This window comes from Triticum dicoccoides, chromosome 7A (genome assembly GCF_002162155.2).
Source record: "Triticum dicoccoides isolate Atlit2015 ecotype Zavitan chromosome 7A, WEW_v2.0, whole genome shotgun sequence".
NCBI classification, from domain to species: Eukaryota; Viridiplantae; Streptophyta; class Magnoliopsida; order Poales; family Poaceae; genus Triticum; species Triticum dicoccoides.
The window spans coordinates 37795514-37822049 of record NC_041392.1 but is presented as its reverse complement, the minus strand read 5'-3'; the positions used below and the strand labels follow the sequence as shown (position 1 = coordinate 37822049).

At 47.5% G+C, this 26536-nt stretch overlaps 1 protein-coding gene across 1 annotated transcript; it reads right to left on the bottom strand.

Moving 5' to 3' along the window:
• Positions 1 to 13066: 13066 nt before the first annotated feature.
• LOC119334224 lies at positions 13067 to 13342 on the bottom strand. Its single transcript, XM_037606828.1, has one exon. It carries the CDS (start codon positions 13340 to 13342, stop codon positions 13067 to 13069), a length of 276 nt encoding a protein of 91 aa, XP_037462725.1.
• Positions 13343 to 26536: the final 13194 nt, after the last annotated feature.

Sequence of the window (26536 nt, the reverse complement as noted above, 5' to 3'; positions counted from 1 at the left end):
CGAAGTTAATTTCGAAGCACGGTCACCCTTTTTGTTTGTGGAACCGATATCGGTTACCAAGGACGTGAACCACTTTATCACACACTCGAAACCGACGAGACCAACTATCTTAGGTGGAACCGACGACGCCAACACTGGAGCCGATGGATTTAGGGGGGAGGGGGGACTAGTAACCGCGATATGGAAATGCCGAGAATCAATGATGGGGCCATCGAAGTTACGGGCACCCGTTTGTTCATGGAACCGATATCGGTTACGGAGGACGCGAACTGCCTTATCACACACTCCGAACCGACGAGGCAAACCATCTCAGGTGGAATCGACGATATCAATCATGGAGCCGATGGATTTAGGGAGGAAGGGGGCCGATAACCCCGATACGGGAACCGTAAAAAATCAGTGATGGGTCCGTCCAAGCTAACCTCGATGCACGTGCACCCTTTTCATTTGTGTAATCGATATCGGTTACGGAGGACGCGAACCGCCTTATCACACACTCCGAACCGACGAGGCAAACCATCTCAGGTGGAACCGACGATATCAACCATGGAGCCGATGAATTTAGGGGGCAGCGGGGCCGGTAACCCCGGTATGGGGAACCGCCAAAAATGAGTGATGGGTCCGTCAAAGCTAACCTCGATGCACGGGCACCCGTCCGTTCGTGGACGTCTCATCGCTGACGCAGCTGCAGCGTTCCGTTTCTATCCTATCGTTGGAACTATCTTGACCGACTCCCCGCGCGGCAGCGAGTCAGAGTCGCAGCACGTCACCTCTCCTGCTCAATGAACAATCAACCACGTCTCATGTGGCTTTGCTCCCGCCATATGCCAGACGGCTTCGGCGTCTGCCGTCCGCGTACGTCAATTTTCTGGGCTTCCAGCTGCGTCACGCCTCCGTCTCCCCTGTTGTGCTTCCCCACCCCTGTGTTCCCGTCTATATAAACACAGCACGAGCAGAGCCATGGGAAAACAAGCATCTCTCAACGCACCACACCCACATAGGAAGAAACTGATCATCGCTAGGCGCCGCTGACCATGGACAAGATCTTGGCTTTCTCGATCCTGAGCTCCTCGCCGGCGGACATCACGGGTGCCGGGTACGCCACGCGCCTTTCCTGGCGGAGCCGCAGCTGGCAGCAGCTGGAGAAAGCCACGGAGAAGCCGCGGCAGGAGGAGAAGGTCGACCAAGTCTCTCCGCCACAGATAAAGCGGGAGGTGCGTTTCGCACCGGAGTTTGACGGCATCAACTGCTTCGAGTCCATGATCTCATTCTGACCGGCTCGCCGGCTGTCTTGGGCGAGATTTTTGAGTTTTTTTTTTTGGCTATTTTCTCTTTGTGGTTGCTTAATCGGTGATGAAGAGACATGTAATATGTACAGGGCAAGACAATGAATTACTTATCGTAAATTATGATGATTTTTCATGCTGTTAGTTTGAGCCATGATTCTCTGTCGTGTCAGATAAAAAACGGCGAGCTCCTTATAAAAACCGCACTTCCTCCCAACTCTGAATGTGACACACTTGAGCTTGAGGAAGAGGAAGCAAATGCATTTTCTCTTCCCTTTTTGTTACATGAGCTTGAGTGCACTTGCTAGGCAGTCATTTGCTTCCTGCAAAAGACGATGGTTCCCCCCTATGTTTGCCCTTAAGTTTACCTTTTTATCGAAATAATAATGATTTAAACAAAGTTTGATCGATTAATACATTTGACAAATAAAAGTTATATATACAGAAAATATAATGTGCGGTGGGGTCAAAAGAATTAAATGCTAAGGAGACCATAATAAATGCGCACACGTACATATGCATTCTAGCAAATGAAAAAAAATGCTATGAAAACTAAAACAATGAACAAATAAATATGTTCTCCACCAGCCTTCACGTGTGTGAATAATGATTTCCCTCTGTATAAGTCTCTGCTAGCATGAGCAAATAGCAAGGTCTATTGATTCATCGACACTACAATATTTATTCCTCCTACCATTTGACATATTAGATTACAAATAAGTGGTGAGTACGGTCACAGAGAAGATAACACGACAAGTGTTAGAGTTGTGTCGAATATAGTGTATAAGGTAGGTTACAGTTGGACTTGTAGTTGTATTGTGTTTAGATAGGATATGGAGTCGTGTCCAAGTAGGACACTTGTATCCTAGGCCTCTCTTATATAGCGGGGGTAGACACACGATGTAATCTATGCCAACATAATAGCACCGGAACGCAGGGGAAGCCGGCGGCATGTGCCGGTGTCCAGGGCGACCGGGTGCGGTATTGTAGCGGCGTCATGGGGAGGAGCGCCCGTAGTCAAGCCCCGGGGATGTAGCCATATCGGTGAACCTCGTTAACAAATCTCGGTGTCATGTTCGTGTGGATTGCTTGGTCCTCGGATGATCAACGGAGTGCCTCGAATTTATTCTAACAAGTGGTATCAGAGCAAGGTTTGAGATCGAGGCTGATTGTGTTGATCTAGAGGCAAAATTATCGTGGAAGAATCAATAGTCGGCTAGATGATAAGAATCGGCGTGCGGCACGATCGCGTGGGCGCCGAGCTGACGTACTCGGAGTCGGCAAGGTTGGGACGTGGCTTGTGGCAACGCAGATGCGATCCAACGGGCACACAGACAACGGCCCAAGAAGGACGCGTGCAGGCTGAGGACTCGATTGGTCGCCGAGCGTACATATTCTAGCGATATATGGTGCAATCGGAAACAGCAAGTCATGAGATTTGTTTGGAGACCAAAAGGGGACCGAGTCTTTTGTGGAGACGTACTCTCCTGTCGTGCTTACCGGACAGAGGCACAAACAGAACGATTTGAGCGGAGGGAAAAAGACCATCACGTTGTGCATCCATTGGAAAGCAGAGACTTGGCAAGGCAAGGCTAGCATCATACTAGCATAGCCCGCGCGGCGGCCGCACCATATATCACTAGCATAGCCCGCGCGGCGGACAACAGCCCAAGAAGGACGCGTGCAGGCTGAGGACTCGATTGGTCGCTGAGCGTACATATTCTAGCGATATATGGTGCAATCGGAAACAGCAAGTCATGAGATTTGTTTGGAGACCAAAAGGGGACCGAGTCTTTTGTGGAGACGTACTCTCCTGTCGTGCTTACCGGACAGAGGCACAAACAGAACGATTTGAGCGGAGGGAAAAAGACCATCACGTTGTGCATCCATTGGAAAGCAGAGACTTGGCAAGGCAAGGCTAGCATCATACTAGCATAGCCCGCGCGGTGGCATGCCACGCCCATCGATACAACATATCTATATGCGGTGTGATGTTTATTTATGGTAAGTACTTTTAGGGTTGTGCTGATAGAATCACACGAAAATAAGATGAGGTGGAAATAGATGTTGATACATGTATAAAATACCAAATGAGGATGATATGATGGAAGCAAGTACATTTATTGCCATGATGCATGATACATGCTATACTAAACAGGAGAACACACACTCATACATATCTGATAAAATCTACTTATTGGAACTGTGCACAGCCCGGGTTACAAAACAAACATTACACGATGACACTACTGCAGCGAGATAGAAGAAGCGTAGAAGATTAATTGCTAGATCAGATCATCTAGTGTAGCCTCCAGCAAGATTAGTGCCTGTCATAAAGTGATAGAGTGCTTTTGCAAATTCCAGAATTTTTTCACTCCATTCATACAAAAAATATTATTACACTATGAAACATATTCATACACCGAAAAATCATTACATCATGCCTACCGAAGGGTTTGAGTTTCCTCATCTCTTTTTTATTTTGTTTAGAATCCTTGTGAAGCTCGAGATCCTGCAATTGGTAAATTTGGGTACACAGGCTGGTACACTCATTGTGTGCACGTAGCATTTGCCTTTTCTTTTTAATTTGTTGCTTCGTCAGCCCGGAGTGTCGGCCTGTCACTGTTATCGGATTGGTTGCTGTCATTGATCGCTTCCGGATGCATGCAGTGGTTGACTATGACTTGATAACATCCATGCATGAGAATAGGAAAGGTGATGAGTTTAAGAAAAATGATGATTGGTAGAGGATATTTACAGCCATTGATTAGGTAGAAAATCTCGGTCTCTCTCGGTGCCGCCTGATGTAGAAGGCGAATGGAGGAAGAGACGCATCACACATAGACACGGGAAAAGGAGATAACATGCATCGGCTGTTTATGACTGTATTCCGCTGCCGAGCACATCACGAACACGGAACACATGCACCCACGTACCACACACGACGCAGCCGAAGAACGCAAGCCACGCATGCGAGGTAGCGCGAGGGGCGCGGCCAAAAGCGAGCTAGAGGCAGTCAGCGTGGGTTACCTTCCTGCATCTGATGCGGAGGCGCACAGACAGAAGCTGGGGGTGCCTCCTCGCGTCCGCTTCGACGGTAACCTAACTGACACCGCATCTCTTGACGACGACGACGCACGGCGGACGGCTCCGGTAGCATACGCCGGTGGTCTAGGCGGGCATTGGGTCGAGGCACCGGCGACGTGGGAAACTCGCACGTCAAGCGCGAGGTACACCTGGGCGGCATAGGACGTGGGGTGCCGGTGGTTTGGGCAGGCATAAGCTTGCACCGTCCGCAAGCTGGGCGAACTCGAGGTCAGAAACGTCAGCACTGCATGCCTCCGCGACGACGCCTCGTTGGGATGGTCCGCCTCTAATGGCCTATCAGGCCGGTACTTGGGCTATAGGTGTTCCTGAACGCGGCGATGATGGTGCGGTGGTGCTCAGCGGCGTTGAGGGCAAACGTCGTCGTTCGCCTCGATCATCTATGCCATGCTTGCCCGGAAATCATCCTCCGGGTCCGCCGACTCTTTCAGAACCACGAGGCTCTCCTGCAGCCATAGCTAGTGCTCATGCGTAGCCTCTGCGGCTCGATGGTCGCCGCCGGAGTCTGTGCATCTGCTTGCGCCCACCGCTTGGCTTCATGTATAGGTGCCGCCACCACTCCTTGGTCATCGGCGACGTCCTGCCGCTGCCCGGGGCCTCCTCCTCCCCGTCGACCTTCTTTGCGGCGCCGACAGCAGGGCTGGTGAGCATCAGCCGCAGCTTCGGATCCGGCATGCACGCCGGCGCCGTGTTCGCGCCTCTATGTGGCTTCCTCGACTCTATCCACCCACTCATCTCATGCAGCGCCACCTCCTTGTACTTGCTGGTTGCCTGTAGTGCCGGTGTGGTGCAGCGTGGGCTAACGGTGGCTGTGGGCTTCGACGGGACAGTGCAATGGCTGCCATCCCTTGCCGCCCGAATAGCATGGTGAGCTCCACCTATGGACGCGGCAAGGCCATGGGTTCCAAACATACGCTGATAGTTGTGCCTATAATGCAAGCAGCGAAAGGAAACACCTATATATAGGATTCCTGAACACACCCAAATCACGAATTAAGCGGCGAGAAACAACTGGAACCATGAACATCGTGCTTCCTCGAGTCTTGCTGCTCATGTTGCTGTCTGTCCGAAAAGAGCATGACAGTGGCGACGGGATTGCATTTGCGGTGGCCCTCGAAGATGCTGGTAGCCTTGCAAACGCCTGCTTCTGCCCCTGCGTGGGGTCGCACACCACCAGCCGGTCCAGAATAGATCGCGCCGGCACCTGCCCCTCCGTCGACAACCGGCGTCGGCGGCACCGAGGCCACGATGAAGGGCCGGTCGGCCGGGGCGGGGGCTGGCAGAGGCCTACGGCGAGGCAGCAAAGTGGGATGTGGGCGCCACCAGAATTTAGCAAAGCAACGATCGAGTGGTGAGGTTCAGAAGCGACGCGAGGATGCTCGACACGAATGAAGCGATTCCTTTTATAGGCGCAAACTGCGGTGTGGCGGTGGCGGCAGGGTTCAAGATAAGAACGGAGTGAGACGTGTGTGATTTGATGAATTCCTTCGTGAGAGAGAGAGAGAGAGAGAGAGAGAGAGAGAGAGAGAGAGAGAGAGAGAGAGAGGAGACTGGAAGGACCGAGAGAGACTTGGGAACAACCGCTCAAGTAAACGCACGCCAACACGTGGTCCCATCACGGCAACATGCATCAACCAATCCAAATAACATGCACCGTATGTAACTTTGGAAGCAAGAGATGTCAAATCAATCGCATGCACAAACGGACACAGCAAAACGAATGTCCCAGCCCAGACCACACAGGAATAAACAAGTTCAGAAAATCTACGCTAGAACCGTTCCATACCTCCATACACGCGCAATCATGTCCCTTGTCCTCTTGCCGTTGGACCCATGCCCGAATAGCCTGATCGCCGCTCCTGCCAGTTCCGATTGGTCGTTCACCCAGCCACACGGCATGTCCCCACTCGGCCGCATGCATGCATCACTGAAATGACTGCGTGCCTCTCTCGCCTCGCACTTGGACGCAGACGCACACCGCTGACAACCGCTTTGCTCATCTCTCCATGATGTACGTGCTTCTCATGCCATGCAAACACCCACGTACACTTTTCCTGCCACATATCCAAGCCATCCTGAGCTATTGCACTCTAGAGCGGTGCATACAAAGAAAAAATACAAAAGACAAACAAGATGCTAGCGCTAGAGCTACACGGCAACTACAACAGCGATGAAGCAATGAAGTTCAAAAAATTTGAATGAAAAACTCACAGCCACACACTAGTTTCTACCCCACCATATCCCAAAGTAATACACGTGTCAAGGAAGGAAATGCCCACAAGTTGCTTTCAACCAAGTGGTTAAACGTCAGGGCAAAAACATCCCCTGAGATAGAGGTTTGGGTATATTGAGCCAGGAGCATATCACGATTTTTGCTTTTAGTACGCAGGGGTGTACCTCATCAGGTTTTGCTTGTGTACTTGGGGCATTGCGGTGGAGCTCGGTTAATTTTTCGCAAGGTCAACCATACGAAGAATCATGGCGTCAACGGGTACCAGGTTTGAGGTGGAGAAGTTCACGGAACTGAAAACCTTTAGTTATGGCAGACAAAGGTGAAACATTTGTTGGCACAACAGGGATGCTTGAAGGCGTTGCGGGAAGTCATGTCAGCTGAGTTGGAATTATCATGTGATGGATCAGAATTCGCAGAAGACGATTTGGGAGCCTCGAGCGTGTCATGCAGTCGAACGAGTTCGGCTGGGTCGGACTATGCAGTCTGACGAATCGATGCAAGTCGATTGGTATAGAAGACGGTGGTGGGATCGGCGACAGCGACATAGGAGCGTGATGCTGATGATGACCGACTTCTGGGCGTGGAAACACGTGGCGCATGCCGAGGGCTTGTGTGGCTTCGACAAGACTATGGCGCGGGGTTGATTCAAGACGGTGCACATGAGAGCTTGGAGCCGACGAGGCGCGGGGTGGCACGTACAACCACCATGGAGTCATGTTGAAGGCGGAGCTGGATTGGGAGGTTACGGCGTAAGAGCTCAGAGAGTCGAAGCCTATTCAGCGGGGAAAAAGCGAGGGACACGTAGTTCAGACTGGAGTCCAGTGGTCTGATGGAAGCGTGAAACTCGTCATCGATCGGTGATGATCGATGGTACTCTACAGTGGAGGTTGAGTGGTGTGGGTTTGCGACCCTTGAGACTCGACCGGGACAGCGGAGGCTCGACGCGGTAACAGCGGCGAGGCGTGCGGCGCGCACGGGACATGGAGACGGGCCAGGGCTCTGGTGGTCATACATGTGATGAGACAACTGCGAAATTGACTCGGGATGACAACAGACAACGGTGAAATTCTTTCAAATTTCAGACAGACGGTCAAGAAAGGAGCGGTGATGTTGAGTTCGGGTAACTCTTATGTGTGACATCCAATATGTTAGTTGTTCACTTTTACGCAGGTCATTGATCAGTGCGTGATGGCGTTAATGGTACTTTGAAGTTGGGAGCATAAACTAGAGTAAGAGGAACTTAATTTCGCTCGAGTGTTGACTGTGGTCAAGAAAAGAAGGGACTACAAGTTGCAAGTGGAGTCATATGGAGTCTTTGGAGTAGCAGCGGTACTCATGGGATAAACTCAAGTCCAATGTACATAGAAGTTTGACACATTGACGAATTCAAGGAGGTGAAGAATATTCGCCAAGGTGGAGTTTGTTAGAGTTGTGTCGAATATAGTGTACAAGGTAGGTTACAGTTGGACTTGTAGTTGTATTGTGTTTAGATAGGATATGGAGTCATGTCCAAGTAGGACACTTGTGTCCTAGGCCTTTCTTATATAGCGGGAGTAGACACACGATGTAACCTATGCGAACATAATAGCACCGGAATGCAGGGGAAGCCGGCGGCATGTGCCAGTGTCCAGGGCGACCGGGTGCGGTATTGTAGCGGCATCACGGGGAGGAGCGCCGTAGTCAAGCCCCGGGGATGTAGCCATATCGGTGAACCTCGTTAATAAATCTCGGTGTCATTTTCGTGTGGATTGCTTGGTACTCGGATGATCAACGGAGTGCCTCGAATTTATTCTAACAACAAGAACTGAATGAATGCAAAGACATATGGGAATAAGAGACATCGGGAGAGAAACTGGTAGTTCTAATCTTGTTATGTAATCATTACTCGTTTCCTGGTTGTATGTTTTAGCTTTTCAGTTTGTAGGTTGTCTGTTGCAAATAAAATAGAACCTGTCACGTGTATGTGCACGCACAGGATTACATTGAGTCGTAGTTGTCTTGGTCAGCCTCCGATCGATCTTCCGTGTGAGGGCATGGATAATAGGATCATGGGTGACTCAGTGATGTAATCAGCCACGTTTCGGTTGTGCGTGTTGCCGAAAGACTAATAAAGAGAAGAAACAAAAAAGACGCAGCAGAATGCGTCAGTAAAAGAAAAAGGAAAGACGCAGCAGTACGCGTCGCAAAAGAACCTCCTCTCCCCCTGTGTGTCCGGTGTGTTCATCACCGCGAGGGAAAGTGATCCGGCCAGCGACCCTTACTAAATGAATCGAGTGCAGTGTGATATTTCCATTACCGCTGATACGCCTCCCATGATGTATCTGTGGACACCAAAGATAACAGCCCTTTGAGAAAAATCATCTACAGGTGGTCTATGTTTCACCAGTGGCAAGCTTAGACTTAACTCTGTGAAAAATATTCATAGCATTACAAGACTTATTGCATGACCCAAAAAGAAATCATATAACATGCATTAACTGGATTCTTCTTCGCCTTCTTCGTCTTCTTGCAGCCAATAGAGGATAACACGTCGAGTTGTCTATCTAGCTGTTTGCAATAGGTTCCGGAAGAAAGGTTCTGGTTGTCCAATGAATAGGATTCGATTAGCTCTCTTGTCTTTTGTATGTTCATTTACAGGCCAAAAAGGATGATTTTTTTTTTCTTTCTCGTGATGCAGAAGTTAGGATTACACAAGAATACAAGTTTATAGTTATCATTGATGGGTCCTTCAATTAGATCAATGTTTGCATATGTAAAATGTCATCATGTAGATGGATATACGATTGCCTGTCCTCATACTGTGTTTTGTAATGTTTTATGTTATTTGGTTGAGCGGAGTTATAAAATCAAATAGCAGTTGTTCACTCAACTAAACTTAAGTGGTGGCTCAGTGGATTAATCGGGCTCCTCATGCCTGACCTTGTCCCAATGGTTGTGCGACTTTTATTCCTCATTCATGGGCCTAATGGCCATCTTTTCTCCCTAGTTGCCTGCCATCCATCACCCCCGTGCAGTCCATCGCCTAGCGAATGGCGAGAAGGGCGATGGCAGCCACAACCCATCAGGTTCATCTCGGCACTAAACTATTTCCCTCTAGTTTTACTTTATGTAATGCATCTTGGGGTAATACACTTCTATCTGTATCCTTGCATTCAATTTTGCAGAAGTTATATATTGACTTGTAATATAGGCAAGCAGTTAGCAGTTTATTAGAAGTTTTACAATATTATGTCTTAAGTTTACTGTTTTTACTGTTGCAGCGAACATATAAGTAAATTCTCCACCCACCTTCACTTGTGCGAGTAATGCTTTCACTATATATCTAAGTCTACAACTGCATGAGCAGATAGCAAGGTTCAGTAATTCATCCACATTGTTTGATATTTCCTTCTTCATTTATCTCACATGTAAAGACACGAACGAATAGGTGCGAGCACACAAAAGGAGAAGAGGACGAGAGAAGAATCAGATGGATGCAATGAACATCTAGGAATCAGAGACATCGGGAGAGTAACAATATTTACCCAATGTATACATTGGCCCAGAGCTAACACCATGGTCTCGACAAGCCTCAGGAGTCCGGCAACTAACACCATGGTCTCTACAAACCTCATGAATTCGTCGACATTATGGAACTGGTCTGCCTCGGTGACAGCATGCCTGAGCATCTTTAGCTGCAATCGAGCTTGTCTCTTCACTGTCAGTAAACATATACTCGACTTGTCGTCCGTTCAACTATACCTTGCTGCCTCCCAGTTACTTGAATGAGACACTGTTTTGGCAGCAATTTCGTTCTTGTAACCGGTTCGAGAGACAATTCAAAGAGGAAAAGTGATGCTAGGCTAATTTTGCGAGTTTTCCCGTGAGTATATGTTACCCCAACTATGAACATGGCGCATTAGCCACATAGTTTAGTGTGAGCTTGGAGTTTGGACATCTAACGAGTTGCAATTCACACGCATTCACTTCTTTTTTGATTAGTTTCTCTGAATATCCTTACCACGTCAAACCTTAACTACCTGGCCAATTATTTCCTCAACTATGCAAATAACAAAAGTTTATCAAAGGAATCACGACAGACTCAAGTCCATTTGCCTATACAGATCAGAAAATAAGGGTGGGTGATGTCTACTATTCACCAGGGGACATTCCAGGTCAGAATCAATGACACCAATGGTCCCCAATTTGCTGGTGGTAAAGGTTTAAAACAAGGTGACCCCCATTCACCCCTGTTGTTTAATTTAGTGGCTGATGTCTTTTCTAAGATGCTGTAGAAAGCTGTTAATAATAACTTGATATGTGGGCTTTTGCCTAATGCAATTCCTGGGGGAGTGGTCAGCCTGCAATATGCTGACGATACTATCCTGTTTCTTGATAGTTCTATTGAATGTGCCAAGAACCTGAAGTGGATATTAACTTGCTTTGAGAAACTTTCTGGTTTGAGAATTAACTTTCACAAGAGTGACCTACATACTATCAATATAACTGATCAAATGGCTAAGGAATTTGCTCAGGTGTTTTGTTGTCAATTGGGGTTTTTTTCCCTTTAAGTACTTAGGTGTGCCTCTGCACTTTAAAAAACTTAGAAAAGAAGACTTACAACCCATTATAGACAGGATTATCAAGAACATAGCTGGGTGGCTGGGGAGATTTCTCTCCTATAGAGGCAAATTGATTCTGCTTACTACTTGCATTGCTAGTATCCCTACCTATCGGATGCCTATTGTTAAATTCCCTAAATGGGCCATTGACATGATTACTTCTCATATGTCCCATTTTTCTGGGGGAATGTGGGAGATACTCATAAATATCATCTTGCTAGCTGGGGACTGATTTCCAGGAGGAAGGAGTATGGTGGTTTGGGGGTGCCCAATCTTAGGGATTTTAATATGGCCCTCTTGGCTTCCCAGGGAAAAAGATTTTTTGATAATAGAGCTAGTGACTGGGAAAAGATTTTGGCTTACAAATACAATATTGATAACCCAAACCCTTTTAGTACTAGAACTACCATGGGATCCCCATTCATGAAAAGTCTAGCCTGGGCTTTGGCTACAGCTAAGAACTTTTATAGGTGGATCCCTGAAGATGGTAAAACTATTGCCTTTTGGCATGACACATGGCTCGGGGATTGTTCCCTGAAAACTGCCTTTTGGGACTTGTTTGAAATCTGTCAACAACAAGAAGCTACTCTGGCTCAAGTATGGGTTGGGGGTGAACTCCAACTAACCTTTAGGAGATGTGTGAATGAAAAAACTCTATCCAGATGGAGTGATCTCATTAATCTAATGAAACAAGTTGTTCTATCTGATTCACCAGATCAACCTGTGTGGCGGCTGGAACCATCTGGTAGTTATTCGGTCAAGTCTTTTTACAAACTAATTAACTTTGGAGGGATCACTTCTGAGATCAGAGACGATATATGGAAAATTAAAGTCTCCCCTAATCTTCATGTCTTCCTTTGGTTGATTTATTACAATAAGAGCCTGACCAGAGACAACTTAGCCAAACATAGACATGTAGAGGATAAGACTTGTGTCTTTTGTGAGGAATTAGAAACTATCCAACATCTGTTTTTTGAATGCATTGAATAAGAGCCTGACCAGAGACAACTTAGCCAAACGTAGACATGTAGAGGATAAGACTTGTGTCTTTTGTGAGGAATTAGAAACTATCCAACATCTGTTTTTTGAATGCATTGTTGCCAGACAGGTTTGGGAACTGTTAGCTGATTGCTTTAAGATTAATGTACCTAATTCTTTTACTGTGTTATCCTCCTTCTGGAGGAAAAGAAAACAATGTGAAGCTCTGAATATATCCACTACTGCTACCTTGTGGAGCTTATGGCGTTTGCGAAATGACTTTGTTTTTCAGGGGCGAAGATGGCGAAATATACGCTGTGTTTTGAATCTGTTGGGGGCAACGATCAGGCAGTGGAAGATCTTGTGCTCAGAAAATCAGGGTGTGCTTCTCCTCCGCTGTTTAAAGCTGCTGGACTACCGAAGAGGGGAATTGCTTAGGATCGCCTGGCGCTGATTGAAAAATAAAAGAGCACCCTGGACCCTTAGCTGGGGCATGTATGGCTAGTTGTCTACGACTAGTGTATATGTTTTTACTGGCTTTGCGTCCATTCATGAGACTTGTGTGCTGGTAAAAGCACCAACTGTAATAGGGTTAGTTGTTTGAACCCTGCTCATGTTTCAGTCTGTGACAACTACTCTTTGGCTGTTGTCGAGCACTCTTAACAGTCTGTGTGTGTTGGTTTGCCTTGGCTTTAATAAAAAGTTGGGGCGGGGGAAACCCCTTTCATTTCAAAAAAAAAAAAGATCAGAAAATAAAACAACTTGGTTACAATTTACTCTGTGGACAACCTGTGTCTTGCTTCAGTTAGAAGCACATGTTAGCAACGAATGAACAGTCACACCCGCCGGTTGATATTCACTGATTAATGACACACAATGGTCTCAAAGCAGTCGATCCCATCAAACTCCGGCACGAACCGCGGCAGCGGTGACTGCGATTTCCCCTTGCCCGGCTGCTGCTCTTCCTCCACCAGCAGACCGCCCTGCTTTCCCTGTTTCCCAGCTGATCCAGTCTGCTCGTCCTCCTGTAGCTTCGACCCCCGCCAGCAGAGCCGAGCCCTGCTGCCGCTGCTGCCCGCGCCGGGGGCGATGTCTACCGACGACATGCTCGGCATGGAGATGGCCAGCACCTTGTCCATAATCGATCAGAGACGGGGATAATACCTCTAGCAGCTCCGGCGGCCCACGCTTTCTTGCACGCACGCTCTCCGACTTTTCTTCAATCGATCGATGGCTCTGCTTGGTTCCGTCTTGCTCGTCTTGGTAACGATATAGAGGCCACGCGATCCAACTTATATACTGTGGGGCATGGACATGGAGGAAGCTTTGGATATGGCGTGGTGGAAGTGGCAACCGGCTCGCAGATTTGTGGCCTCGCTCTTTTTTCCGTTTCTCGGGTGCTGCCTTCTCTGCCTTGTGTTCCCACATGACCATGGCATGACGTGTCCGCACTGTCCTTGTTTCAAACAAAAACCATCGTCCATCACACACAACTCATTTTTTTACATCATTTTCACTTCAAACTTTTTTCATGTCTAAAACCGGAGCCCGAAAACACAGTTGCTGTTTTTCATGTTTAAAACCGAAGCCCGAAAACACGATTTTAAACATGGAAAAAGTTTAAAGTGAAAATGATTTAAAAAAACGAAGTTGTGTGTGGTGAGCGGTGGTTTTATTCGAAATGATGATATTTCGTGGGAGAGTATTCAGTTTATACACAAAGTGTATCAAGTTTTTGCTATAATGCTCACAAATATTTACCACGCTCTACAATGGTCCACTGAAGATAACATGCCAAGATTCATCACTTTCGGAGTTCGTTTGCATGCTACGTAGAACCGAAGCTTTTTTTATCCTTTTTAAAAACCAAAAAATCAGTTAATGTTTTAATAATAGCAAACCAACTCAAAAAGTTCTAAAATTTGAGCATGAGGTTTCAAATGATTTGTAGTTTTTTTTATGAAAAGGAGGTTATCTCCCGGCCTCTGCATCAAAATGATGCATGCGGCCATAAATGATTTGTAGTAAACATGGAAAAAGTTTCATGTGGACATGATGTGGAAAAACTGAGTGGTGTGTGGGCGTTGGCGGAGTTATATAGGTGTCGAAAGACATTGAAAACCCATTGCTCCGCCCATGCAGGGGGCATCTCTGTTTGCCCCAAAAGGATCTAAAAAACAATTGCATTTTCTCCCAAATCAAAATCGTGTGGTACCCCTCCTGTCTAGCGCGCCGCCATGCCCCCAAACCCATCCATGCCGGCACGGACCTCCTCCTACCGCCATCGCACACGCGCGCACACGTTCAGTGCGCCCGCGAACGCCAGCACACGTGACAGCCTCGCAGGCTAGCACCCACACGGCGGTCAGTGCACCCGCAGAAGCTAATACGCGCGACAGCCAGCCGGCCAGGTCAGCCATGTCATGCACGAGGTCAACTTGTCGCCCGATGGAACTCCTCCATCGACGCCATTGTCGCTGCGGGCTCCGGCGATCCCTCCTTCCCAACACTATTCGCCGCCTCCGTCCATTGTAGCCATCGCGAGGTGCTAGCTCCTTCTCTAGTTGCCCCTGACCATGGTCGAGATCTTGGCTTTCTCGATCCTGAGCTCGTCGCCGGCGGACATCGTGGTTGCCGGCTACACCATGCGCATTTCCTGCAGACCATATATAGAGAGAGAGGGAGCAAGGGAGAGAGAGTGAGAGGAGATGCCTGCAGGGTGTAGAACGCACGGAGGTTAGGCGATGGAGACCATGACAAGGAGCACACCGAGCCTGGGCTAGCTGCGGCAGGAGCTGACAGCACATGGAAGCGGCGATGGTGACCTCGATCAGGGTTTAGGCTGAGGCAATTCCTTGAGTAGACGATCGCGGAGGCGAGGGAAAATAAATCACCACTCTAGTCTAATTTTGGGAGGGGCCGTGGAGAATGTAAACTTCTTATTTTGGTGGAAGGACGTGAAGCTTTCAAGTACAACTGCGATTGGATTTTTTATTACTTTTTTTGGGTTCAAGGACGTGATGATATTAGGTACAATTGAGATTGTTTTTTCTTTCTAGTCTTTACAACCGAGACAGGATGTGAAGCTTTTAGGTAAAATTGACATCGGATTAATTTAGTTTTAAACTATTGAGAGAAATGCATTTTTTTCTGATTGAGGATTTTAAGATTAGATCTAAACTGTAATAATTTGGGCCCATCAAATGAACTGCTCGTAAAAACTAATTAACGTGCTAATTAAAGGTAACTGTAGCTATAACTCTATTTAGTGGATGACTTAGAATTTGTCGACCGTTGCAGCTCCTACGATGTCCTCTTGCCCTTTTATGAGTGTTGATCCATCAGCCGAGTGACATGTGATCGTCCGAGTGCCATTGAGTTGTCCGAGTGAAGTCCCTCGTGTGTACATCCGAATGTTGGCATGGTCCAGGGACCTACCTATGTTGGTGATAGGCCCCATGTGGGTCCGAAATGATGGGCTCTTGACCCAACCTGGAATAAGTGACTGTTAGAAATATACCCTAGAGGCAATAATAAAGTGATTATTATTATTATTATATTTTCTTAATTGCGATAAAGGTTTATTATTCATGCTATAATTATATTGACCAGAAATTTAAATACATGTGTGGATACATAAACAAATATCGTGTCCCTAATAAGCCTCTATTGGACTAGGTCGTTGATCAAGAGATGGTTAAGATTTCCAAACCATAGACATGTGTTGTCACTTGATAACGGGATCACATCATTAGGAAAATGATGTGATGGACAAGACCCATCCATTAGCTTAGCATATGATTGTTCAGTTTATTGCTACTGCTTTCTTCATGTCGAATACATATTCCATCGACCATGAGATCATGCAACTTCCGGATACCGGAGAAATTCCTTGTGTTCTATCAAACATCACAACGTAACTGGGTGATCATAAAGATGCTATACAGGTATCTCCGAAGGTGTATGACAGGTTGGCATGGTTCGAGATTGGGATTTATCACTCGTTGTATCGGAGAGGTATCTTTGGGCCCTCTCGGTAATACACATCACAAGAAGCTTGCAAACAAAGTGACTAAGGAGTAAGTTACAAGATGATGTATTAGGGAACGAGTAAAGAGGTTTGCCGGTAACGTGATTGAACTAGGTATGGAGATGCCGACGATCGAATCTCGAGCAAGTAACATACCGACATCGTAGTTGTGGTGCTACAAGCGGCATGGCTAAATGTTGCAAACCGCGACAAAAATGTTGCAACGATACTGCAAGCAACGGCAACATATGTTACAACCGTTCTGATAAAATTGCTACAACCGTCAAAGGAGGATGTTGCAACCGGTGAGATGACATGCTATGATCGATGAGGGACGACATGCTACAACTAGCTAGGAGGATGTTGCGACCGGCAGAAAAAAATGTTACAAACGATGGGATAAAATGCTACAAGATCGACTGAGACTTCGTTAAATCTCTGTCGACTTATTTTTAGCAAGCCCGTAAGGAAAAAGCACATATACACATACAAGTACGGAAATATAAGAAGGATACAGGCAACGACACCATCGCACCCAAACCATAAATAAGCCCCTCACAAAATTGAAATCACAGAAAAGGCCAGGAATGTCTTCTTCTTCCTCACGGACATGGAGCGCCCAAATCCTCTGCTGTTTCCGAAGAAGGTGAGCATCGTCAGCCCAGACGAACCATGGAGTTGAAGAAACCCCTTACCAAGAAGCATTTTTTTTAATTTTCACCGGGGAGGGAGAGAACTCCCACACTTGAATTGTATACATTTGCCTATAAGACTTCGCAGCCTTTTGCCGGATGGGTTCAAGTGAACCAGAATTACAGGGGGCACAGGAGGAGAAGAGATAAAGCAAAAACAACACACACCACAACATATAAACAGGGGAAAATAAAGAGGGAAGACACGCCCGGACACAACACAAATGAAAGGATCGACATGGTTGACTAGAGGGGGGGGGTGAATAGGCAACTAACAATTTTAGCTTTTCTTTAACAATTTAAACTTTGCATCAAAGTAGGTTGTCTAGATATGCAACTAGGTGAGCAACCTATATGATGCAACAAGGAGAGGAAAACAAGCAAGCAAGAGATAAGAAACAAATAAGCTTGCTCAAATAAAGGCACGAGATAACCAAGAGTGAAGAAGGTGGAGACGAGGATGTGTTGCCGAAGTTCCTTCCCTTTGAGAGGAAGTACGTCTCTGTTAGAGCGGTGTGGAGGCACAATGCTCCCCAAGAAGCCACTAGGGCCGCCGTATTCTCCTCACGCCCTCACACAATGCGAGATGCCGTGATTCCACTATTAGTGCCCTTGAAGGCGGCGACCGAACCTTTACAAACAAGGTTGGGGCTCTCTCCACAACTTAATTGGAGGCTCCCAACAAAACCACGAAGCTTCACCACAATGGAATATGGCTTCGAGGTGACCTCAACCGTCTAGGGTGCTCAAACACCCAAGAGTAACAAAATCCACACAAGAAAGTATGGGGGAAGCAAAAATCATTTGGTGGAAGTGTAGATCTAGGTCTCCTCCTTCAATCCCTAGCAAATCAACAAGTTTGAGTGGCTAGAGAGAGAGATCGGGCAAGAGAGCTTGAGGTGCATTAATGGTGGAGTGGGAGAGGTCAAAGGTGAGAGTGGTAGGTGGGAGAAGCTCTCTTAAATACCAACCCTCTAAATCCAACCATTGAAGCGCTTTCAGCCCCGCAGCGGTACAACCGGTCCTTGTCCCGGTACAACTGGGACTCACGGTGTAGCTGCAGAACCCTACCAGGCGGTACAACCGGGCCACTAGGCGGTGGTACCGGTTTAAGAGAATGACCGGACCAACCGCCCAGCCACCGCACAACTACCGCCTCGAAACAGAGACGAGACCGGTACTTGAGCGGTGCAAGACCGGAACAACCGCATGGCCTTGAGCTCTTGGGCGGCGAAGTTCTGAGCGGAAGAACCGCTCAGACCACCGGTGGTACCGGTCAACAAGGATCGACCGGATCAACCAGGCCACCACCGCACAACTACCGCCTCGGAACAGAGACGAGACCGGTACTTGAGCGGTGCATGGCCGGACCACCGTCCTAGCCTTTGTTGAGCAAGGTGGCGGTACCACCGCCCGGAGGCAGCGGTACAACCGCTCGGTCAAAGTAGGAGAGCGTCAAGGTCCAGCAGTACAACCGCTCCAGGGAGTGGTACAACCGCTGGGAAGAGCAGAAACACGAAGGAAAGACAGGGGGATCGCTCTCTCACAACTAAGGAAGACAAAGGAGGGGTGAGGAAAGTGTACGTGAACTGATTCCCCCAGAGCTTCCTAATGAGGATTCCCTCTTGATAGTACGGGAACTCTACGACCAAAGAAAATAAAAGCGTAGAGGACACATCTTTGATCTTTTCCTACGAGAGGCAGTAGCAATCCGATGTAAGCCTAAGCATCGAGAACCTGAAACATATAACACACGATTAGACCACAAAGGGTTGTCATCATCATTCAAAACATAAAGTAGGGAAATGCCCTTTCAATCTCCCCCTTTTTGGTGGATGATGACAACAACACGATTTGCAAGAGACAAGTCAAAGAATTCTAGACGGAACTCCCCCTGAATGTGTGCCCCAATAGGAACTAGCTGTTAGAAAGCATGGGCACACTTATAGGACTAGACTCCCCCTAGATTTTATAGACTCACCACCCTGAGGACAAAAAGGAGAGACAATATAATACTTAGAGTGCAATAAAAACAAAAAAGACCGATGAACGAAAAGGTAAGAGGAGTAACATAAGTCTCACACATGGCAAGGAACGAAACAAGTCCACGAACAAAGACCGACACTAAAACACGAGAAAAAAAGGGAAAAACCCATGCATGCAAATCCCCGAAACCTATAGAACCCTCTCCCCCTTTGGCATCAAAACACCAAAAAGGAAAAGAGCGAAGCTAGCGTCCCAAAGCTCAGGCGTCCTCCTCTGACTCCTCAGTCGCATCTGGATCCTCATCATCAGAGTCATCATCGTCGTCGTGATCGGATTCTTCCATGGCATTGTTAGCTGCTGCAAACGAGGAGGATGGCTGGGGAGGGGCTTCATCATCAGTCCAGGTGCTATGGGTGGAAATCCAACGCTCCTCTGGGGTGATGCTCTTCTCAGAGCCACTCTGAACCGGCATGTTGAGGTGCTTCATCATTGCAATTTGGCGACATCGTGCAAGCTTCTCATTGACATGTGCCTCATACATCTTCTTCTAGATGTCAGCCTGGAGACAAAAGGTCTTCTTCACCTTGGCAGTGAGTTTGGCCACCCACGAAGGCTTGGCCCCTGGCTCCAGCTCAAAGTCCTCATCGTCAGAAGTAGCATAGACATCCTCAGGAGCATTTTTAGGGAAGCGAGACTTGGCATGCTTCTTCTTCTTAAGGAGCTTGACTTCATGAACAGTGAGGTTGTCTGGAGACGTGAGGAGCTCTCCAGGACGACGAACAACCCACACAGAGTTCAGAAAGCACATGACAAACGGGGCATAGATTGGGACTTTACGGTAGATTACCATGTTGTACATCTCATGCCACATCCAATTTGACACGTCAAACGTTGCTCCTGTCCCCACCATGGTCTTCATAGAAACCATCAAATCAACCAGATAACCATGAATCTCATCTTGATTGCCCACCTTGGGCAAGAGCACATTGCGGAACACTCGGTGCATGATGTCATAGACCTTCTCCAAATCCTTGGATTCTCCAATAATCCCACGGCCCCGAATGTACAGAGGGGCAAGCTTCTCCTTAAGCATGGACTCAGGAAAGTCATGAGGACGAATGCCACCCCTTCCTTCCAGACCGGTATCCTCGTACCTAATAGCATTGCAGAATGCCCTCCAGGGAACGTGAAACAGTTCATCGTGACACATGAAGGTGAGAGTGCGCGCATCATCTTCCCCAAAATGAACCGTGGCATAGAACGGATGGATGAGTTGAACATCAAAGTCACAGTTGACTGACATGATCTTGATCAGATCAAACTCCTCGCAGAGAGCCAACGCCTCACCAAAATACTCCATGTTGTTTCTCCAATGGTCAAGATCAATTGTCCACTGCTTGGCATATCTGTTCTTGTTGTGCTCAAAGAGTTCATGAACAATCCGCACTTGCATCTCATTCTGGAACTGAACGGTGGTCCAGCGGGGAGCAATGGGAACCTCATACGGATTCTTTGATCGGTAGGCTTCCCAATACTTGGCTTTCCAACGATGCAACGGCATAACCACACGTTGCTTAGCAGCTGCAGACTTTTCACGACGAGTGGGCTTGGTGGGAATCACAACTTCTTCCTCATCATCAGACACAACGGGGCGCAGGGTCCTTCGTGCCCTCTTCTTGGTCTTGCGAGGAGCAGAGCGAGAACTAGAGCCACCTGAACACACACACGAAAAGAACACACAAAAACCCAACACGAATGAGAGGATTGCACCCACCAACAGAAAAGGAACAAGTTGCAACAACAGAGAGGATAGAACAGTGCTTTGTGGTTGATATACTCCAGTTGTACCGGATCTTCCGCCGGTAGTACCGCTCCAGCGGTTGTACCGCCCGGAGGGGCGGTAGAACCGCTGACAGTGGCACCACCAGGAAAGATAGATCTAACTGAGGCATACGAGTCACACAAGTAATATTCCGAATTCTAAGTGTTGCAAACAAGACAGGAGGCAACCAAAGATCTCTTCTACTCCATAGTTCAACCACTAATCGCGGAAAGTTAAGTAATGCCCTAGACAAGGAAGAACCCTAGAAAGAACTAGGAGCAAAGAACACGAGGCATTACCACCATCCATGGGAAGAGATCGGGAGGCCTCCACGGAGAGAATCCACGGAGAGCCAAGGATCCGAAGCGCGAGACGCACTCCGGGGCAGGGGTAGAGATGGCCGACGGCTAGGGCAAAGAGAAGAGGAACAAGGATAAAGGGAAAAAGACAACCCTTCAGCCCCGTCGAGTATATATAGGCCCGTAGACACGCCTCGGTAGAACCGCTAAGGGGAGCGGTTGTACCGCTCATCTGGTGCAGACCGGTGGTTGGAGGCGATACTTCCGGTGCCTGGGAGGCAGCGGTAGTACCGCTTGGCGACAGCCGGTAGTACCGGACGTAGGTTACCGTGGGTTGGGCGGTGGAACCGCACAAGCACCAATCCATTGGGACGGCACAACTCGGTACCAGCGGTAGAACCGCCCGTGATACCGGTTGTACCGCCCGACCACCTATACCCAAGCCAAGATCAAATGAGTGCAATCCGAAGGGAGGAAGAAAGAGCACAAAAGCAACACCCAAGGAGAACCCAACACAAAGAGCAAAGAAGGAACGAGAGAAAACAACACGAGGACAACAAGGCTAACTCCAACCTCTCGAAGAGAGGACGGCGGCCGAGGCCACCTATGTTTGAGTCAATTGGTATGGCACCCCGAAGAATTATCCTTGGGTCCATGACTAAAACTCGTCTTTGAAGCACAAGTACCATCAAACATGGCTAATGTGAAAGACTCGATCAATTTATGCATAATAGGGGGAGGGAGAGTTCATTGAGAGAACATCACTCTCCCTATGTTCATGCCTACATCTAAACAAGACAACATGTTGAGTACGGTGGGGTGTGCAAGAGTTCAAGCAACATTGCTCGAATCAATGATATTTAGCTCATGCCTTAACTCGCGAAATCTTGCTTCATCCAAGGGCTTCGTGAAGATATCTGCAAGGTTATCATGAGTGTTGACATAGTTGAGCTCGATCTCTCCTCGCCTAATGTGATCCCGGATGAAGTGATACCGGATCTCAATATTCTTCGTCTTGAAGTGTTGCACCGGGTTGAGAGAGATCTTGATGGCACTTTCATTATCACACCAAAGGGGCACTTTGTCACAAATGACACCGTAATCCTTTAGAGTTTGCCTCATCCATAAGAGTTGTGCACAACAACTCTCGGCTGCAACATACTCCGCCTCGGTGGATGAGAGAGACACACAACTTTGCTTTTTGGAAGACCAACTTACCAAAGAGCAACCAAGGAATTCGCACCCTTCGGAAGTGGACTTCCTATCCACTTTGTCTCCCGCCCAATCGGAATCCGAGTACCCTACAAGCTTGAAGTTTGATCCCCTTGGATACCATAAGCCAAAGTTTGGGGTATGAGCCAAATATCGAAAGATTCGTTTGACCGCCACATAGTGACTTTCCTTAGGTGCGTCTTGAAACCGTGCACAAATTCCCACACTCAACATGATATCCGGTCTAGATGCACAAAGGTAAAGCAAGGAACCAATCATGGAGCGATATACCTTTTGATCCACCACTTTACCATTGGGATCTAAGTCAAGTTGGCACTTGGTGGGCATTGGAGTGGAAGCTGGCTTGACATCACTTAGTTTGAATCTCTTGAGCATGTCTTGAGTGTATTTGGATTGATTGATGAAGGTTCCTTCTCTTCTTTGATTCACTTCGAACCCTAGAAAGAACTTCAACTCTCCCATGGAGGACATCTCAAACTTTGAGGTCATGAGAGCGGCAAATTCCTCATTGAAAGCTTTGTTAGGAGAACCAAAGATAATGTCATCAACATATAATTGGCACACAAACAACTCCCCTTTGACCTTCTTAGTAAAAAGAGTGGGGTCGATTAGCCCAACTTCAAAACCACGATCTTGTAGCAACTCAGTAAGGTGGTCATACCACGCACGTGGGGCTTGTTTAAGGCCATAGAGTGCCTTATTGAGTTGATACACATGATCGGGAAGGTAGGGATCCTCGAACCCGGGGGGTTGCTTGACGTAAACCAATTCATTAATAGGACCATTAAGAAAAGCACTCTTCACATCCATTTTTTGTAACTTAAAGTTATGATGAGAAGCATATGCAATCAACATGCGAATGGATTCAAGACGAGCAACGGGAGCAAAGGTTTCACCGTAGTCGATACCCTCGACTTGGGAGTAGCCTTGTGCTACCAAACGAGCCTTGTTGCGAATGATCATCCCATGGGCATCTTGCTTGTTCTTGAATATCCACTTGGTTCCAATGACATTGTGGTTCCCCGTTGGCCTTGGCACCAATCTCCACACTTTGTTGCGCTCGAAGTTGTTGAGTTCTTCATGCATGGCATTGAGCCAATCCGGATCTTCTAGCGCATCATAGACCTTATGGGGTTCCACACAAGAGACAAACGTGTGATGCTCACAATAATTTGCTAATTGTCTACGAGTGCTTACCCCCTTTATTAAGCTTCCAAGCACATGTGTCATGAGATGATCCTTGGTGGAGAGCTTGGATGCAATCTTGGCGGCACGACGCTCTAATTCCTCCTTGGTGGTGAGTTGAGGAGCGGTTACTTGATCATCTTGAGCGCCATCATGAACTTGTTCTTGATCTTGAACTTGCTCGGGGGAGAGAACTTGACCTTGGGCATCACTTGGTGTGTCAACACCGTCTTGAGTATGATCTTGCCCTTGGTCTTGTTCATGAGGTTGAGGGCCTTCACTTTGTTCTTTGGAAGCGTGTGGGCCTTGGGTTGGTGATGGCTCCACTTGAGTGGAGCATTGTCCTTCTCCTTTGGAAACAAGGGGTTCCTCAATGGGTAGGATAAAACCAACACCCATTCTTCTTATGGCTTGAGGAGGAATTTCATCACCTACATCACAAGTGCCACTTTGCTCCACTTGGGAGCCGTTATTCTCATCAAACTCCACGTTGCACGTCTCCTCAATAAGTCCCGTGGATTTATTGAGGACACGGTAAGCATGAGAGTTTGTAGCATAACCAACAAATATGCCCTCATAATTTCTAGCCTCAAATTTAGACAACCGAACACCTTTCTTGAGAATGAAACACTTACACCCGAATACCCGGAAGTACTTGAGGTTGGGCTTGTTACCGGTGAGTATCTCATATGGAGTCTTGTTCAAGCCCTTGCAGAGGTAGAGCCGATTGGATGCATGACACGCGGTGTTGATGGCTTCGGCCCAAAAGTTGTACGGAGGCTTGAACTCCGCCATCATGGTCCTTGCCGCATCCATCAACGTCCAGTTCTTCCTCTCCGCAACACCGTTTTGTTGAGGGGTGTAGGGTGCGGAATATTGATGCTTGATTCCCTCATCACTAAGAAACTCATCCAAGGTGTAGTTCTTGAACTCGGTGCCGTTGTCACTTCTTATTGTCAAGATCTTTGCATTGTGTTGACGTTGTGCTTCATTTGCAAAGTCAATGACAGTTTGCTGGGTCTCGCTCTTCCTCTTGAAGAAATACACCCACGTGTACCTTGAGTAGTCATCCACAATCACCAAGCAAGACTTCCTACCTTCAAGACTATCGAAGGATGGAGGCCCAAAGAGATCCATGTGAAGGAGCTCCAAAGGCCTCTTTGAATAAATGATAGTCATGGAAGGGTGAGCCTTCTCTTGTAGCTTTCCTTTGATATAGGCACTGCAAGCACGATCTTTAGCAAAACTAACATTCGTTAGTCCACGGACATGGTCCCCCTTGAGGAGACTTTGCAAAGATCTCATATTGACATGGGCTAAACGGCGATGCCAAAACCATCCCACATCAACTTTAGCCATTAGGCATGTCGCGGTCTTAGTGGGTTGCTCCAAAAAGTTAATCACATATAGACCGTTCTCGACGTGCCCAACAAAGGCTACTTTAAGAGTCTTGCTCCACAAGAGGGCCACGGTATCGATATAAAAGAAAATGGCAAAGCCCATGATTGCAAGTTGCCGAACCGAAAGTAAATTGTATGCAAGGGACTCAACAAGCATGACCTTCTCGATCGTGAGCTCATGAGAGATGACCACCTTGCCAAGTCCCAATACCTTAGAAGATGAGGCGTCAACCCACTCGACATTGGTGGGCATAGATGGAACCTTGTGCACATCCACCACCAAGTCCTTGCTTCCGGTCATATGATTTGTAGCTCCGCTATCGAGCAACCATGATCCACCACCGGAAGCAAACACCTACAAGAGATCAATGCTTGGTTTTAGGTACCCATTTTGTAATGGGTCCTTTGATGTTAGTAACAAGGGTCTTTGGAACCCAAATAGACCATTCAATGTACTCATGAAGAGAACCAACAAATTTGGCATAAACATGCCCATCACTAGCACGGCATAACACATAAGAAGGATTAAAATCGCCAGCTTTGTTGGGAGGGGTGACATTGCCCTTCTTGACATTGTTCTTCTTCTTCTCCTCGGAGGCACTCTCTCCCTCCTTCACAAAGGTTTGCATGAGAGGAGGAGGTCGTTTGGTCTTGTCATTCTTCTTCTTGTTCTTGGAGTCGGGCACGTACCCAACCCCTTTCTTGGCCACAACCCCCTTTTGGTTGATCAAGAGATCGTTGAGGTTCTTCTTGCCTTGTATGCAAGTTGCAAGACCTCTCTCAAGTTGTCCCTTTAGCTTAGCGTTCTCCTCAACGAGATGCACATGCTCACAACACAGGTTAGTAGCATTTGCATTATCAATTAACATCGTACGAGGGAAAGTGGCTTTTTCCTTGGTTAGCTTTACTTGAAGTTGATCATGAGACTCTTTGAGGCTAGCATGAGCACCCTTAAAGACCTTGTGAGCCTTGTCAAGTAGATCAAACTCCCCTTTGAGTCTAGCAAGATCAACCTCAAGTTCGGCTTTCTCGGAACTTAGCACATGAGAAACTATGAGGACATGATCATAATCTTTCTTTAACTTAGCATGATCAACGTTGTGTGACTCCTCAAGAGCCAAACGTAGACCACGCTCTTCCTCAAGAGCATTGGAAAGATCCTAAATCTCATCGGCATAGTCACGACTATGCCCTTCCATCTTAGTGATGGTGTCTTCGTGAACCTCGATCATGTCATTGGCTTCACCAAGTTGTTCCAAGAGAGCAACAAAGTGCTTCTTGGATTTTCCCTTGAGTTTGCCCATAAAGGCCTCAAACTCGTTAGCCTCCACATTAGCTCCCTCAAGTTCATTAATGCTATCCGTCGGAGAAGGATGATTAATGATGGTAGTTTTGATGTTGGGGGTTACCTTGTTGGTGGCTTTAGCCATGAGGCACTTGGCGGTGATGCTCTCATTGGGTGAGTCGAAGAGAGACACCCGTGACATCGTCGCAATGGCAACGGAGGCCATGGCAACCGACTCATCATCGTCATCATCCTCATTGTACTCTTCTTGCACAAACAAAGCCTTGGGAGGTGTCTTCTTGGTGAAGTTGTTCTTGTTGGGGAGCGACTTGGCCTTGTCCTTTCGGATGAGCTTGCCACCATTGTCTTCCCTCTTCTCATACGGGCATTCAGCAACAAAA